We start from the raw sequence: 17,774 nt of genomic DNA, 5'->3' as shown, positions 1-17,774 counted from the left end.
TTAGTAACTTATTTAAGAGGAGCTGTTTGCTCCAGTGATAAATAAAAAGCTTGCCTCCCTACATAAAATACATGCACACATTTTCTTGAAATCAATTTCACTCCGCCAATCTCCTGAGTTTGGGAATGTATGATGGTGAGCTGGAAAGAAGATACAGTCTGTCCTATGACCCAAAGAAAAAGCTTCCAATGTAATATGTATTATCCTTCTAAAATGTTACACTTTCCCCATTTTTATGGTTGCACATTATGAAATGTTAATAAGTTGATGGTGAAATTAAAGAATTCAGGTGAACAAAAAAAAAAGCAGTAATGCAAACCATCCAACAGTTGTTGAGACATTTTAAAAGGCAGTACTATCAGCCACAGTACTTGCATGGCTATTAAGTATCATATATTTATATTGTCAATATAACTACTAAAGAATGCCTTCTAGCTTTCCTCATGCTTGTTGCAACATACTGTACGACAAGCCTCGGGAGCCTTGGTCTCTCGGGGGAAGGTACTTTTGGTAGACTTGTAGTCCTCTTTCTTTCAACAATTAAAAGTCATTGCATACAGCATCTAAAATACCTCAAAGCACCAAAAAGACTTTGCGAAAAAACACTTTGAGCTTATTTTCCAAAAGGTCTGAGTACGTCTTTTACAATTTCATTTAGCAGAAGCGTTTATCCAAAGCGATAGTTAATACAAAGTCTCCAATTATTTTGACTCATAAATTATGTTCAGGACCCATCCTTTGATGTTTTACATATCCAGGCCAAGAGCTTAATCCATCAATGTGAGACAAAAAGAACAAAGATTAAAAGTCAAGGATGCTTCTCCATGGCCTTATTTTTCAGTTTTTTATGTTACCTTTATGGGGTCTGCAAGTCAAGCATCATTTTAGAAAAGAATGTCATGTCATAATATTATGTATGTCTGTGTAAGGCAGATGGATTACGTGTCATTCAAAGCATTATTTGAACAAAAATCAGAATCACTTAGTTGTTTAATTACATAAATACTTAAATAATTAAACAAAGATCAGCATGTGATACTTCATCATTGAACTTTTGATGGCTGGAGACAGCTGGGCCCTAAAACAAACAAGGCACTATATTTGGCTGAAAAGTAGAGTTTCCTGTTTCTTGTTTTAGTATGCCAAAATGACCATGCAGTGCTGTCCTGCAAATACAATGATACAGCAGGATCAGAATAGAGTTAACAAGATGTTATCAGCCAGTGGCCGACTCCTACATTACCAAATTAAATAACAGACTGCCATCAAGAAGAAAATTAAAAAAGAAAACGGGAAGAATACAATAAAATAAAAATTAACATTCATTGAACTCTCATAACTGGCAATTTGTGTTTAACAGCTGTTCTTAAGATGCGACATCAAGCATGATCATAAAACAAATTAAATAAAACTATTATATACGTATAAGTCAAGTCATCCTTACAACTTGTTTTACAAAATAGTTTTGTGTCTCTGTCTTCATTGCTGAATTTCAAGTAATAACAATTTAAACAAAATTGATAACAGTGTTTATATACACTTCTTTTTTTGGTCCCTTTTTTAAAAACTGAAGCCAGCAGCACTGAGATGAAATCATGGCCACCGAGGGTTTGTGGACATGGTGTTGATAATTGTTCCGATAAAATCACCCCAGCCCCACATCTAGTGACATCATCACGACGAAGCCCAGGATGGAGGTAAAGGATGCCAGCTTCCCGTTTCCACTGTTGATCAGAGTTAAGAAATAGGAAAAAAGTAAGCAACACATAGGCTCAAAAAACACCATATTGTCTTACACTTTCAACTGACTGGTTGACTGGTAATACAATTGTGATCCATCCCTTTGGACAGTAAATCTTCCTCGTTTTACATCTCACCTGACTTGAGCTTCAGGTATGATGTCATCAACTACCACATAAACCATCGCTCCGGCAGCGAACGCCAACGCATATGGCAACAGAGGTTCGGCCACGACAACAGCAGCAGCGCCCAGCATCCCAGCAATAGGCTCTACCATGCCGCTTAGCTGGCCATACCTGATGGGAAATGGAAAGGTTACTGTGATTGTATTTACATATCTACTCTTTGAACATAGACACGTTTTCTTTTTTTACCAGAAGGCTGTCCATGTTGAGACTCCTGAACCTCGCAGAGGCAGGCTCACAGCCAAGCCTTCTGGGAAATTCTGGATTCCAATACCGATGGCCAGATTCCTGAGAGGACAAAAAAACACACACACTCAGACCATAGCTTACAATTGTGACACACAATCCCCCCGGGGATCAATAAAGTATTATCTTATCTTAATAACAAATAAGCTCTTGAGGGCCTATATCTGAGTACAGTAGATGTGCTAGATGAAAATTAAGTCCCCAAACTCTTGGACTGGGGGTTATCGTTAACGTAATGAGATCGTGTTCTTTCATGTGGATAATGAGGTTTTGCGGTATGGTGATATCTTTCTTTTAAGTGACAGTAATTTTGGTAGGATCCTTAATTAATGTTTTTTTCGTATTTGAGATGATTACCTTCAATTTTATCATCTAAGAATTGATGAACAAATGTAACGCATCAATACACTTGGCAAACACACAAAATAACACTCTTCAGCTGTTGAGGTTCCATACCTGATATGAAGGATTGTCCTTTCCGACAATGACATTTCCTTTATCAATAAAATAGAAGATAATAGCAAATATATTAATTGTATTTTGATGCTAAGAAAAGACGATAGTTATTTGATAAGAATATTGCATTTCTGGTATTCGCATCAAACCATGCATGCTCGATGGGGCAGGAGTATATCAGCACCCTTCTTAGTGACTAATGGGGTTCGACAGGATGGAATATTGTCACCTCTTCTCTTTAACCTGCATATGTATTATCTCTCTAATCAGCTGAAAGCATGTAAGACAGGATGCATGGTGGGGGATAGTCTTGTCAACCATCTGATGTATGCTGATGACTTAGTCATCTTGTCTCCTTACAGTGCTGGCAAAGTAAAATACTTAGGTCACATAATGAGGAATGACTTAAGTGATGACGATGATGTGCAGCGCCAGTGTTGCAAACTGTAAACTGCACAAGCCAATATGCTGGCACACAAATTTCACATGTGCACAGTTGATGTTAAAACAGAGCTTTTCAGAGCTTACTGTACTGCACTCTATACAGCCCCCCTGTGGTGTAACTACAGCAAAGCTAAAATGAAAAAACTTCAGATGGCATACAATGATGCATTTAGAATCCTACTTAAGGTACTAAAGTGGACAAGTGCAAGCGATATGCTTGTATCTAATAATGTTCCAACCTTCCATGCCGTGCTTAGAAATTTAATGTTCAAATTTTATCGTTGATAAAGTCGATTATCTGACTCTAAAAATGTAATCATGATGGCACTATGTCAACCCACACTAAGTGACACGAGGTGTTTTTCTTTCTCCTGGAAACATGGGAAAAACTGTCTTTACATGCTTTAAATCACAGTTGTAAACTGTAATGATTTCATCCTTTCATTATTTTCTATTTTTATTAAATTGTGCTTCTGATGCTGATTTGGACCCATGTCGACATCAGCATAGAAACTTGAATGAACTGTAATGATTTTGTTCCTGTCTTTATCCCTCTGTTGTTGTCTTTGTCTTTTATAATACATTGTGATTTGTGTTGATATGGACCTATGTGTCTGAAATAAAGTACAGTGACACATGGGTTTGGTCAGACAAGAATCTCCAGCCAAACAATTGCCAACTCTTGCTGCAGTACTACCATGTGACCACTAGATGTCAGCAGCACATTACACAGCAAGAGACAGCTGCCATATTCTGAACAGTTAAACGAGAATTATGATTAGAGATGGAATTCCTGCACAATTTAACTTTGAAAGATTCGATATTTTGTCTGACACTTTTGCTTATCTACAAATACCTGCAAAACTAATGACTTTCCCATCAGCCTTAGCTGTGCCTTGTGTTTTGTGCCAGTTAGTAATGTTAAGAATCTGATATTTGTTTGTGCTGTTGCAACAATCCAATTATATAGCAGGTCCTTCTGTCATATAAATATTTTGATGTTCAGTATTATCAATGCTTTGTTACAAACTCTATGTGTTTCATAATACCTAGATTGGAGAATACTAAGCTAACTGAGCCACATTCATTAGACATTTAAAGAAGCCAAACTGATAAAGTAAACACTCTTGATGAGAGAGTCCCCTGTGTTTGCTGCCTAATAACATCAACACAGAAAATGAACCAGTCTCAAGAATAGTGGCAAGTGTAACTTGACAATACCTCTTAATAACAGTAACATAATACCACGTGTAACCACGGGTGTTGCTAACACCACTTTTACAAAAAGTCAGTTTTGCTTCAATGTACTAAAACTCATATGAACCATATAAAAAGATCGACGACATGACAGCTTCTTAAAAGAGAAGCCAAAACATTTTGAGCGCCCCCTGCTGACTGGCTGCAGTATAGGTCATAAAGCCCGCCTCCTCCGTGTTAACAGATGGGACATGAGTCAAACTATAAAATCAAAATACGCGTCAAATAAATGTTTCTCATACATGGTTTCTGTCATTATAGCCAGTCATTATCGTGCTGATTTACATCCAAGTGTTTCAATTTTATTAGTATTAGTTATTTGATGCTGTCAAAAGGATGAATGACAGCTCTGTTGACAAATACGGCTCCTGCATCTATTCCGGATTAGCAGACCAGAGGAGGAACAGCGAGAAGACACGTAACTGAAACAATCACTACAGTCATTGAGCTTCCCATATCTGTGCACGTTAGCTTCAGACCATGCGGTAACGTGCGGGATCCTTGCTGTTTTGTTTTTCGGTAAGTTGAGTGTGTGTTTTGGTTAGTGGAAGTGGTAAAGGCTCCACCCACCAATCTCTACTGCGCAACTCTGGCTCCAAATGACGTCACCATCGCAAGATGGCCGCGTCTATCTCGGGGGCTATTTTGGCATTAATTTCATACAATGAGAGCAGATGGAGATGCGTCGTCCATCTATATATACAGTCTTTGGTATGAACACAGATTTGACAAAAATGGTTAGATTATAAAATGCCAAATAAGTTACTTAACTACAGTTCAATGTACAACACAGTTATGTGCACAAGTGTAAAACCTGACTATAGGCTTACGTAATCTATAATTTTGTATCCAGCTTCAGAATGTCCGCTGTTTCTCCATATTCAATAGTGCCTGATACTCACACTGATCACAACAGGAACTAACAACATTCAGAGGGCAGTTCCATCAATAAATCAGGTATGAGTTAACTACTTTATTTCTCACAGGCTTTGAAAGGAGACATTTTGGATGAAAGGAGACATTTTGGATAAACGAAGACAAGGACTGGAAAAATGTATATTTGTCTTAATATCAATCTCACCTGGCACTTTCAAAGGTAGCAGCTGAAGTCTTTCCAATGGCTCCAAATCCGACTCCCACAGCCAAACCCTCTGAGGATAAAAACATAGAGAGTTAGCTGTTTAAGGGGTATTATTGGACTTCTGACTTCTTTAAAAGATCTCAATCTGTTCTTTAAGACATAACATTGTGATCTAATTGCAGCAACAGTTGTGGTGATCTCCACTCAAAGGAATGCACTGTTTCCTTTTACCAATAACAATAACTTTATTGATCCCCAAAGGGAAATTCACTTGTCCTTGCTTTGCATGGGATGGTTTCAGGAGGGGCGCTGTTGTGGTTCCCTGAGCCAATCACAGCGGATAGGTGAGTGTGGGAGTGGTTCGAATTAGCAGCTGGGCCCCATTCAGACCGGCGAACATGGCGAAAAGAGCGACGCAGAGTTAGCCTTCTTTCTGTTGAACAGGTAGGTGCCTCAAACCGGTTAGCATGCTAGCGCAAAGCTAACCGGCAGTTTCTTTTTGTCTTGAGTCTTATTAATTTACCTATACTTAATGATACTTATTTTATTGTTATTATAACATGTCTTGGTATTATTACCATTATCATCAATGTTATTATTCACCATTTCCCACTGTTTGTGTGTTGGCCAGTCTCCTAGGGGAGGTGGGGTGAGTGAGAAGCAAATGTTCATAACCTGTATAACCTACAAATGTTGGAAAAACCCAATAAAAACTATCTATTAGTTAATGGTACCTGGAAAGCTATTGTGGCCTGCTGTAAAAGTTTTATAATCCTCAATTTAGGCTAAAAATGTCATTATCATAAGCGACTTCTCACCACTTCTGCTGCCCCATAACTTTGTCAACAGGACTGCAGGACCTTTAAATTAGAAGCAGCTGAGTCAGTAGCATCTTTACCAGCCTCACAGAATGTCTATTTAACTGAAGACTTCTAGTTTTATTTAATCTATTCCTCTCTTCCTTTGGGATTTGAGTCAGTGTCATGAGAAAAAAAGGGGAGTCGTTAATGGCTTCATAGTATGTATTTGAAAGTATATATACGGTATATATGTACTGATAATGTATAAGTAATTAGCTATCTGTTCTCTTGTATGCAAGAATTACTTCAGTTAAACACATTCACCATTCTGATATATTCTTCCACTCCTCTCTCTCTTTCAATAATAGTTGCCTACAAAAGCTACAGTATACTGCCTTACACCCATAGCAAAGTTAGAAGAAGCAAAAGAGAGAAAAAAGAAAGTGTAGAAAGACCCCAGAAAGGCAAGAGAGTAAGCAAGTTATATCCAAGTATCTCTGCAGCTACAGATTTCAGGAGCCCAGAGGCCACTTCATCATACTCTGTGGGCCTGTCATTACCTCTGAAAACAATGCAAACCTCTTCTAATCAAATTCCCTTCAGCCCATTGCAAAAAAGCATAAATCTAACTGAAATGCCTTGGGGTCAATAGAAACAATGTATTCTGTCAACTGAGATGGAAGTTTTGTGCAATTGCTCAATCAATCAACCAATCAGTAAATATATTTGCATTATACATAATTATATACAATGCATAACGGTCAGTATGCGTTCAGAACACTCATTTCCTTTAGGGATCTCTACAAAAAATGATTTTTTTGCTGTGTAAGTTTTGAAAAGTTTATCCATGAGGTCTTCATAAACTCCAGATGAGAGGTACTATTGTCAATGACAATGTCAATCTCCAATGACTGGAGAGCGGTTAAGATGATTCCTTTAAATGTGCAGCTGAGTCTGAGTATATAGAAATGAAATGATGTATTATACATCGTTACCCGTGTCTTTTTGCACTCTCTGGAGCCAAATAAGACTGGTTTAGGGCAACAGTGTCTGTGTCTGTTTCTGTGAGTGAACACTAAGCAATTCCTGCTTAATGTTCTATGCTCTTTTAAGTGAGTCTGATGATACTGCTGCTGTCAACCCGATGTCACAGCTGCCACTCATTTCCATCACAATTTCCTTTAACCTCTGCTTCTCACCCACACTCCATTTCCACTGAGCAAATCTCCCAGCTGCCTCTCCTTACTACCAAACTTTAACATATTAAGTTAAACATTGGTATTGAAACAACTTATTTTAGTTTTATTCCATCTGTTTTGGGTTAGGGTTCCTTTCGCCACTGGTGGAGGTGAGTCCATTAAATAGTGTGGAAAGATGAGCGCAGCACGAAATTGTCATCACCAATCACTTATCTTTTCATTTGGTCCAAATGAAATGATATAACTGACTCACTAGGTTTGTGACAGTCACAGGTACCAAATCTTTTTCTTTTTTGTCACCCTGATGGAAAACGCTCTGTAAAATTCACTTAAGCCTCTTGGATTTTTAGTGCACATGCTCCTACCGCGCATACAGCCTGTTACGGTTGCTCCTGTTCGTTTTTCTTATTTGTCCATTTTAAGCTATCTTCTTTTTTATCATACTTGTTTGTTTTTCTGTAGTACTGCTGTAGCTGTGCCCTCTATAAATATGTTATTAGACAGAGTTCTGGTCTGTTTTTTTTTATTATTATCATGGAATCCCTTTCATTCTGCCACACTACCATCGCATAGCAACCCCGTACTGTTTACACCTGGGATCAGCTGGTTGCGCTGAAGCTGGTTAGCTTAGCAGCCAGAGTACTGGATATCCCTGCATAACTCTGGAAAAGGACACACAAAGGATGCGCAAACTAACACATTTTTGACCCCAACTTTCTCCCTCCAGCCTCCTAGTAAAATGTTGGGAAGAAGTCGGGATCAGCCGACGTGTGAATGCAGCAGGAAATATTCAGGAACATTCCCGCTGAGCGAGAGAAGGGAGAGGGTGGGTGTTGCAGTGAACAATACATATCCCTATTAAAGAAAGCTATATTGTAATAATTCCTACATGTATCTGCTCTGTTCAAAGCAGCTTGACAGGACTCTTTTCCCCCCTCCACCCTGAAGCACTGGGCCGATCAGCTGTCTCAGGTGTTTACAGACATTTTCAACACCTTACTGGAAACCTGCCACGTGCCAGACTGCTTTAAGGCCTCTGCCATCACTCCTGGTCCCAAAAAGCCAAGGACCACAGTACTTAATGACTACAGACCCATCGCCCTGACCCTGTGGTAATTAAGTCTTTTGAGCGCCTGGTGCTCTCACACCTAAAGACATCACAGACCTTCTCCTGGACCCCCTGCAGTTAACATGGCCCTCCACTTCTTCCTCAAGCATCTGGGCTCAGCAGGAACCTATGCCAGGATCCTGTTTGTGGACTTCAGCTCTGCCTTCAACACTATCATCCTGGCTCTGCTTCAGGACAAGCTCTCCCAGCTGAACGTGGATCACTGACTTCCTGTCTGACAGAAGGCAGCACATGTAGCTGGGGAAACACATCTCTGACTCCAGGACCATCAGCACCGGCTCCCCTCAAGGCTGTGTTCTTTCCCCTCTGCTCTTCTCCCTGTACACCAACAGCTGCACCTCCAGTCATCAGTCTGTCAAGCTCCTGAAGTTCGCGGAAGACACAACCCTCACTGGACTCATCCCTAGTGGGTTCGCCAGTTCGCCTACCAGCCCCGACTGGGTGTTGAGGATGCCATCACTTTCCTGCTCAACCACGTCTACAGTCACCTTGACAAGCCAGCGAGCACTGAGGGTCATGTTTTTTGACTTCTCTAGTGCTTTCAACACCATCAGGCCAGCTGTACTGGGCGAGAAGCTTACAGCGATTACACCTCTCGTGTCATGCATCGTTGACTAGCTGACAGGCAGATCACACTAACAACACTGTGTGTCGGACAGAGTGGCCCACAACACTGGGGCACCATAGGGGACGGTCCTGTCCCCCTTCCTCTTCACCCTCTACACCATAGACTTCAACAACAACACACTATGTTGTCATCTTCCAAAGTTTTCAGATAACTCTGCTGTTGTTGGATGTGTCAACCAGGGTGAGGAGGCTGAATAGACAGTGGTGGGTAACTTTGTCACAAGATGTGAGCAGAACCATCTCCTGAGGAGGCCGAGGTCCTTTAACATTTGCAGGATCTTTAATCTGCAAGGCCAGTGATGTTGTGGGGGTGGAGCTGGACTCTCTGACGGCGGTGTCAGAGAGAAGGATGCTGTCTGAGTTACGCGTCATCTTGGACAGTGTCTCCCACTGACTAAATGATGTTCTGGTTAAACACGGAAGCATGCTCAGTGACAGACTCATTCCCCCCAGATGCACCACAGAACGCCACAGGAAGTCATTCCTGCCTTGGCCGCCAAACTCTTAAACTCCTCCCTCTAACTGTCTGACACTCAGACAACTTTTATATATACTATATATAATTCACATATTTTTCTGTATATAAAATATAATGTATATAACACATTTTACAGATGTTTTACTCTATTTTTATTTTCTATATTCCTTCATACTTGTAGTCTGTACTGAGAACCCCATGGCTCTCGCTTTCCATAACTTCAGGAATTGTACTTTAACAGTCTGCCAAGTGAAAACTGCCTCTGTAGTTGTGATAATTGCAGGATACTCACATCCAAAGCACTTATTAAGCACTCATTCAGTTACAATTTTAAATCGTCAATGGTTCTTCTTTTCTGTAATTTGTTTAGTGTTATTATAATTATATGTACAACCCAATACGTCCTGGACAGATGTTTCAGTGAACGTGGCATTTCCTGATTCGTCTTCGATTTCAACATACTATGTCCAGAATTAACTTAATTGACTTCATTAACACCTTAACAGATCACACGTTATAAAAGAATCACAACAGGATTGCTCCAACTACATGTCTATATCAAAAAGAACTAAATGTAGTTAACATTAAGTGGTTTTTTGCTGTGTATTTTTCCAACTCTGGCTGATATATCATTAATTTTCTGCATCTGTAATGTCACAATAGTTTACAGGAGTTGTAGTTTAAAGGCACTAAAACCAATGTAAACTGATTATAATGGGCTGACTAACACAGCTGACTCAAAGTTGTCCAATCTATAATTAACGTGCAGGCTACAAGGCCCAGGCGTAACCGCAGGATCACAGCAACGACATTGGATTTATCATCACTCATATCATGAAACAGTAATCACTTTGTCTGTTCATCATCTTTGCAATAAAAAGGAACATCACCAAAATATATTTTCAATTTGGATATTAATCATCTTTTTCTCACCTGGGATGTTGTGGATGGTGATGGCAAGTATAAGGAGAAGAATTCTTCTCCAGCTGCTTCCTGTCTGCCCAACCCCTTCCGGTTGTTTGCATCCTACCTCTCCATCATCTGAGCTGCCCACATGAGGTACTTTCCTCCTCTGGTACACATCTCCATTCTCTATCTTATCTGCATGACAGAGGAGAGTAATGCTGAAAATAAAAATATTCAAACATTGTTTAAAATTCACACACAGATTAAACAGAATGTGCCCAACTTCATGGAAAGTGTTTTGTCATGGAAAGTTGAATCTGGCTGTTACGCTTCATGGTGGTTAGAAGACAATCTGACTGAGTTATTGTGAAATCAAAGCTAGTCAGACATCTGAAGGCGGCAAAAGTGTTGAGACTTTATGTGTGGTAGAAAATATATACATATTGCGCTAATGATATTACGGGGCAAACATCATTTAGTGCTGCATTTAGTACATTAAGTAATCAATGTTTTTAGCCCAAAATCACTACCAAAGTTACGTCATGACACTTACATATTTACTCTTTGTAGTATCATTTATAGAGCCTCAAGTATGGCTGATAATAATCATTTTAGCAGTGGGAGTCAAACACACAATAGTATGCAAAGTTAATCGTATGAATGAATGGGACATGCGTGCATAAATATGGAGAGAAAGAGGAGGAGACAGGAGCTTGGCGTATAAAGTCCTGTGCCAGTCTGAACCATAACTGCATACTAGGGGCTGCTCCTCTCTTCAATCTTTATATGGAAGATTTGGAAAACCAAATGTATGGTGGGTAACAGTCTTGTTAATCGTCTCATTTACACTGATGACTTCGTCATCATGTCTCTTCCTGCTAGTTTATAGCGACTGCTCATAATCTGCTTAAATTAGGGTGTGCAGTATAAATCCAGTTCAACTCTCAAAAGCGTGTCTTTATTATTGTTAAAACCAAAAAGGATCAGAGGCCAGAGTTTTATTCCTTAAAGCAAGATATCTGGGGCATATCTTCAGAAATGATCTGTGTATTAATAAAAGCAAAGATAGCAACAAAAAATTGTGCTTGGTCACCAAACCAAGCGAGCAGTCACTCGCCATGAGAGCATCGTAGTGGAAGCTGATGAAACAGCTGATTCCAGTGCTGCAACCCCTGGCCAAGGCTACCAAAATAATGTATGGAGAGTTGCATGTAGGGTTATCTTTCATCTATCCCATGTTCAACATGATCAGCACCACTCTGCACGTCGAGGCACCTCACCTGCCGTGTACATGCTTTCACAAACGGGGAAAGTTGGAAACGTGGTTCAAACTGGAGTCCGATGAGCGGACCGAATCAATCCCATTGTGGCCTGAATGCTAGATCCACAGTTCAAGAGTGAGGATAAAAGAGAGGCTGTCCAGAGCACCTCAACAGTCTGCTACAAAATGAGAGAGAGCCGCTTGCAGCAACAGCTGATTCCACTTCATGAAATTACACTGTAAAATAGGGGTGGCTGTGGCTCAGTGGTAGAGTCGGTCATCTTTCAATCGGAAGGTCGGGGGTTCGATCCCAGCTCCCTCAGGCTACATGTCGAAGTGTCCTTGGGCAAGACACTGAACCCCAAATTGCTCTTGTATGAACATGATAACTGATTGACAGTTGGGCACTACGTAGCAGCCTCTGCCATCAGTGTATGAATGTGTGTGTGAATGGGTGAATGGGACATGTAGTGTAAAAGCAGCTTTGAGTGGTTGCAAGACTAGAAAAGCGCTATATAAGTACAGTCCATTTACCATTTAAAATGTCAAAGTTAATCGTATGTAAAAAAAAAACTACAACAACATTTTCATTTTACATTGTAGTCTTATTCATTTTAAAGGATCCTTTTAATTGCGATATGTTCTAAAATACGCAGATTTCCTAAATTTGGTTATTCATTTCATTGTTGCTGCTGGTGTCCAAAGTCAGGACGCAGCTGATAATGAAGGTGAGCCTGCAAAGGGGGAAAGAGCCAGGCTTGAGCAAGATTTTGGGCTGCAGGTGTTTGGCTTACACTTTCAGAATGAGAGGAAACGGGGGGAATAATTCACTGTTATCGTAGCGTACATTATTGCAGCTGAGTTGCAACCTGTTGTTGTTTCTACTTGCTTCTAAATAATACGTGTGTGAGCAGTCTGCTGTCAGAAGCATATGCATTAAGTTTTGCAAATACATATTGTTGCTTATTGCAAAGCATTTCCTTCTCCTGTGGATTTATTCATGACGTTATCAGCGACTAGTGAGTGTCAGTCAGTCAGTCAGGTACGTTTGGTTTCAGTCAGTAAGTCTGGTAGGGTGTCTGTCAGTCATTAAGTCAGGTAGGGTCTCAGTCAGTCAGTCAATAAGTCAGGTAGGGTGTGTGTCAGTCAGTCAGTCAGTCAGTCAGTCAGGTAGGGTGTCAGTCAATAGGTCAGGTAGGGTGTCAGTCAGTCAGTCAGTCAATAAGTCAGGTAGGGTGTCAGTCAATAGGTCAGGTAGGGTGTGTGTCAGTCAGTCAGTCAGTCAGTCAGGTAGGTCTGGTTTCAGTCAGTAAGTCAGGTAGAGTGTCAGTCAGGTACAGTGTCTGTCAGTCAGTCAGGTATGATGTCAGTCAGTAAGTCAAGCAGGATGTCTGTTAGTCAATAAGTCAGGTAGGGTGCCAGTCAGGTAGGTTTGTTTTCAGTCAGCAAGTCAGGTAGGGTGTCAGTCAGTAAGTCAGGTAGGGTGTCAGTCAGTCAGACAGGTAGGTTTGGTTTCAGTCAGTAAGTCAGTTAGGGTGTCAGTCAGGTAGGATGTCTGTCAGTTAGTCAGGTATAATGTTAGTCAGTAAGTCAGGCAGGTATGGTGTCTGTCAGTCAGTCAGTCAACACCACCCATCTTGGCGAACGTGCACACAAGACTTGGTCTTTTGACTGTCAAATAATGTTTGCCTTCATTTTGCATGAACGATACTACAATAACAGTCCCAATGTCCTCATACGAGTACTTTATGTTTAACGGTGCAGTAGCTTGTTACTATTGATAAAATTAGTCACATTCGTAAGCCATATCAAGCTACAAATGTTAATAAGCATAAATAAACACGTTTCAGTCATAAAATCTGGAGAGGTTTTGTACATAGTTGAGTTTTCTGTTGCTGTAAAACATTTTGGTAGGCATCACCGCCATCTTGAATGTACACTGATCAGTATCATTTGCTTTTGTGACCACAAGTGGACAAAGTGTCCATGAATGAGACTAATGTGTCTTTGTGTAGCAAAATTAAGAATTGTGGTGTAGTAAAGGCAAAATATAATGTCCCCATATGAGGATGCAGAGCCTGGAGGTCAATCACTGTGAAACTGTTAATGCTCATATTTAATCTCTGTATTGTCATTGTGTTTTGTTTGTGTATGCTAATATGGACGAAAATAGAAAGAAAGAAAGATTTTTAAAAAAAGAATAAAAAAAGAAACCTCCTCATTAAAATAATTTTTGACATAATCCAAAAACATATATACACAGGAAAGAAAAATACAACAACAATAAGTAGGTCCAGAGAAGAAACTTCATTGCCCAGACTACCCAGAATACCACACACGCTTAGAATAATAGTTAATAAAAAACAGCGCTAAAGCTGAACTCGCTCCCGTCAGCCAGCTTGACTGGTTGATACCGTTCCACGCAATGCAACAGAGTCAGCCTATCAACTAGTCCACAGGGCTGATCTCTTTAGAAATGTTAGTTGAGATCTGCAGTATGTTGCAACAGCTTTTAGTCCAAAATTAGTCTTTACAAAATAATTAATAACTAATTGTGAGTCATGTAATGCTAATGTATAAGTGGTTGCATCACAGAGATTTCAACATTTCTCAGGAACAAGTAAATACTTATGCATGCCCCTATAGTAGCTGTTATATATAACAAAATAATCCTCACTACAGCTAGCAATCTTTCTGTTTTGGTAACTTGCATTCTGTTTTTAACCAATAAATACTGTATTCCAGTAGAGACCTAAATTATTGATATTACATTTAAAAATAGATCTTGCTTACTATCATGTGCTACAATTACGGACGTAAGTAAAGCCCCTTTCAAACATGCTCTGTGTTTGGTTTGAACACACTTGACTGGGCAGCACAGATCTCTCAACTCGAACCCAGTTAAAAAGGCCCCATGAAAGCAGTCAAATAGATCGTGTCTCATAGTGTGTCAAATCCACTTAATACTTTATAATTAATATTTCTTATCAGTGCTACAAAGAGTTTTAATGTAATTACTACTATAGTGCCCTTACTGCTTAGACAAAACATGACAAACACTTTTTCTTTTGCATCTTAAACAGCCATTGTATTTAATGTATTTTTGCCTGCTTACTTATGCAGGAAGAAAACGCTCCAAATGTTGGAAACTGGGTATTAATCAGCTCCCCATCCGTGCATCTCATATGTGTAAGTACTCTCTCACACTAACACATGCCTACAGCCACAATTCCCACCTGTTGTTTTTCATCACTTTGGGTACTCATTAGACACAGCAGCCGTTGCAACTAAATCATGCTAATTAACAACGAACGGATTCATTACTATATATAGAGAGTTATGATTCAGTCCAGCACTAATGCACCAGCCACTCACGTTGGCTGCAGTTGCCGTGATAACAACTAGAGCATCTACTGATACAAAGTCACATTGAATCAGAAAAATTGAAAATGGTTTTGTTTTTGATGGTGTCTGTATTGTTTTGTTTGTAAGTAAATGATAAAAAAAAAAGAAAATTGAAAATGGTTAAGGTGATCTTCCCTGATAATAGTTATGGGTAGTTAAGAGGGTGGGTCAACTCTTGTATACCCTACTCCTTTTATGTGGAACATATTTTGATTTTTTTTTTTACCTTACATTAGCACTGGTCCTTATAGCATGATGATTAAATTGTCCAATATTTATTATTCGGACCTTGATATATTTTTTTGTTTATTTAACTCAATGAGAGGATTTAAGTGTGTAAACTATTTGCACGTCTTCTTATTAAACATGAATTGCTAACATCCAGATCAGGACTGCACAATTTGTAGTTTAGGCATTGCCATCAGGTTGTGTGACTCAAGAAAAGTGAATTTGAATTTACATTACAAGTGTAGCCTTTCATCACAACACACAGATAACTGCCCACTGTGCATGTAGAGTCTGTGTATCACTGTGTAAACATGCATGCAAGGCAGCTACTGTCACCCATAATGTTGGCTGGGTACACAAGGCAGGGTTTATGCAAGGGGGCTTTGAATGAGTGAGTGTACTCCCATAAGTGTCCTTTTAGTGTCTACAAATGCAGCATATTTTAATGGGACTGGTCACGCATCAATAGAAATTGCACATGACAGTGATACAGCTACGAAACAGGAGCTTACTTGTAAAATTAGACCTACTTGTTGCTGCCAGTGTCAGAGTTGCTGACAGCCAAACCAAGTGTGGTTAAAGTAGAGATGGCTAGAATCATTTCCAGTCATTGTTATACCACAAAAAGAAAAAAGATATCACATGGCAGTTTATTTTTTTCCAACATTGTGCAGCCCTAGTTTAGATGACCACTTCCAGCATGGCTGTATCAGTCAGTGTTCCCAAACAAACTACTGGATCATCAGTCACAAAAATTATATATGCAGTATTGCTGTATACCTGATTCATTGACTGACCCTGCACACTTGCTCTCTTTCAGCTCAGCTGTAACTTCAGCCAGTAAATCTATCCACCAACTATCAGCTACCTTGGAGCTGCCCAGCTCTGCTGCTCCGGGTCATGTGCAAAATAATTTCTCGTTGAATCTTCTTGCCTTTCTTTAGGCAACCAAATGTCATATGGTTTGTCCTCAGCTTTGAATAAATTATTTCAAAGATGGTGCTGTCATCAATTTTACTACAGTACACAAATTCAGTAACACTCAACACTGCGTAGACCAGCATGAAAAAAAAGCATAAAGGAATGATTTGAGGGAAATTAACACTTTCGACAAACCCCAATTCATTGAGGTCAGTGGGATAAAGGAAGGCACTGTTTGCTGACATTATCAGCAGTTAAGAAGCAAAGGTTCTGGGTAGGGCTGTTTCACATACCTTCATACAGAAACAACAGAAGACAGGTATGGTAGGATGGATTTAAACACTGCCAGTAAAAAAAAAATCTAAAAAAAAAGATAAATAGTCCTCAAGAAAGGGAGGTCAGGTTGAAAGACAGGTTTAGGTGACGTAGGGGAAACTGAGGCAAATACAAGCTGAATGGGAGCAGTGTGGCTGTGTGTGAAAGGCAAGACATGGGGAAGAAAAAGAGAGGAGGGATACCAAAGGAAGATCCAGTATAAGAATTTTCATTGTATAATTAACTGTCCAATGACACAACAAATACACCAGGGCCAACAATTTATGTCATGAATATCCATTAATTATTGTGGCCACAAAGCACTCCTACATCCATTCACTGAAGGGACAAAGCTTGGACAACGCTTGGAGCTGTACAAAGCTTGCACAAAGCTGGACAAAGCTGGACAAAGCTTGGTCCATGCTGTTTGTGAAGGGCCATTTGTTCACTTTGGGGTCATGTATTGTCCTCAACTCAAAGCCTTTTCTTGTCTTTGTTCCATTTTCTTCATCTTACAGTCCAAAGTAAACCTGCTCTAATAATAGAGGTGTGTTCAACTCTGAAAACATTCAATTAATCAATAAACACATTGTATTTCTAGGAAGACCATTCTAACTGGAGCTGCACATCGTCAACCTAATTTTGCAATTAATTCAATGAACGTATTTTGTTAAGTCACAGGCACGACCAAGTAAATCCTTCAACAGGCAGGACATTCTTAGTCTGCACCTCCTTATCAGGCTAATGAGACGAGGAACCTTTATTTAGTTGGCAAACACAGGTGAAGCTAATGATGTTAATCAGGGGTGCATTCCATTCATAATTGCCAGTGACAAACATTAAGGTTCATTCTAATAATTAAACAGTGGCAGCCAAGTTGCTAATCAATCTCTCTGTTGCAGGTTTTGTAACTATGACATTTGAAAAGCAGCAAACCTGTAACCTTACATTTTTTTAAAATGGTAAATCTTGCTAATAAAATGTAATTGTCCTATTTAAAATATGTATGTATTATTTAACTGGTGGTGTCTCTCAGTAGCATTTATGTCAGTATGAGAGTCATATAAAAGCTAAGCAAACGCAAACCTCAAGGAGG

At 39.6% G+C, this 17,774-nt stretch overlaps 1 protein-coding gene across 2 annotated transcripts in view; it reads right to left on the bottom strand.

The window, feature by feature from the left end:
* Positions 1-434: 434 nt before the first annotated feature.
* Positions 435-17,774, bottom strand: part of LOC138593724 (zinc transporter ZIP11-like) — a 54,056-nt gene continuing 36,716 nt past the window's right edge. For both annotated transcript variants that reach the window (XM_069664813.1, XM_069664812.1), the window contains exons 6-10: positions 10,576-10,743; positions 5,410-5,479; positions 2,115-2,213; positions 1,878-2,036; positions 435-1,724 (exon numbers count right to left, since the gene is read on the bottom strand). In XM_069664813.1, coding sequence (XP_069520914.1) covers positions 1,646-1,724; positions 1,878-2,036; positions 2,115-2,213; positions 5,410-5,479; positions 10,576-10,743 — 575 coding nt within the window. In that variant the 3' untranslated portion in view covers positions 435-1,645. The remainder of the gene's footprint in view (positions 1,725-1,877; positions 2,037-2,114; positions 2,214-5,409; positions 5,480-10,575; positions 10,744-17,774) is intronic.

This window comes from Semicossyphus pulcher, unplaced genomic scaffold (genome assembly GCF_022749685.1).
Source record: "Semicossyphus pulcher isolate SPU_LCO1_2020_fin unplaced genomic scaffold, fSemPul1.0.p SCAF_16, whole genome shotgun sequence".
Classification (NCBI taxonomy): domain Eukaryota; kingdom Metazoa; phylum Chordata; class Actinopteri; order Labriformes; family Labridae; genus Semicossyphus; species Semicossyphus pulcher.
This window is presented reverse-complemented; position numbering and strand designations above follow the sequence as displayed.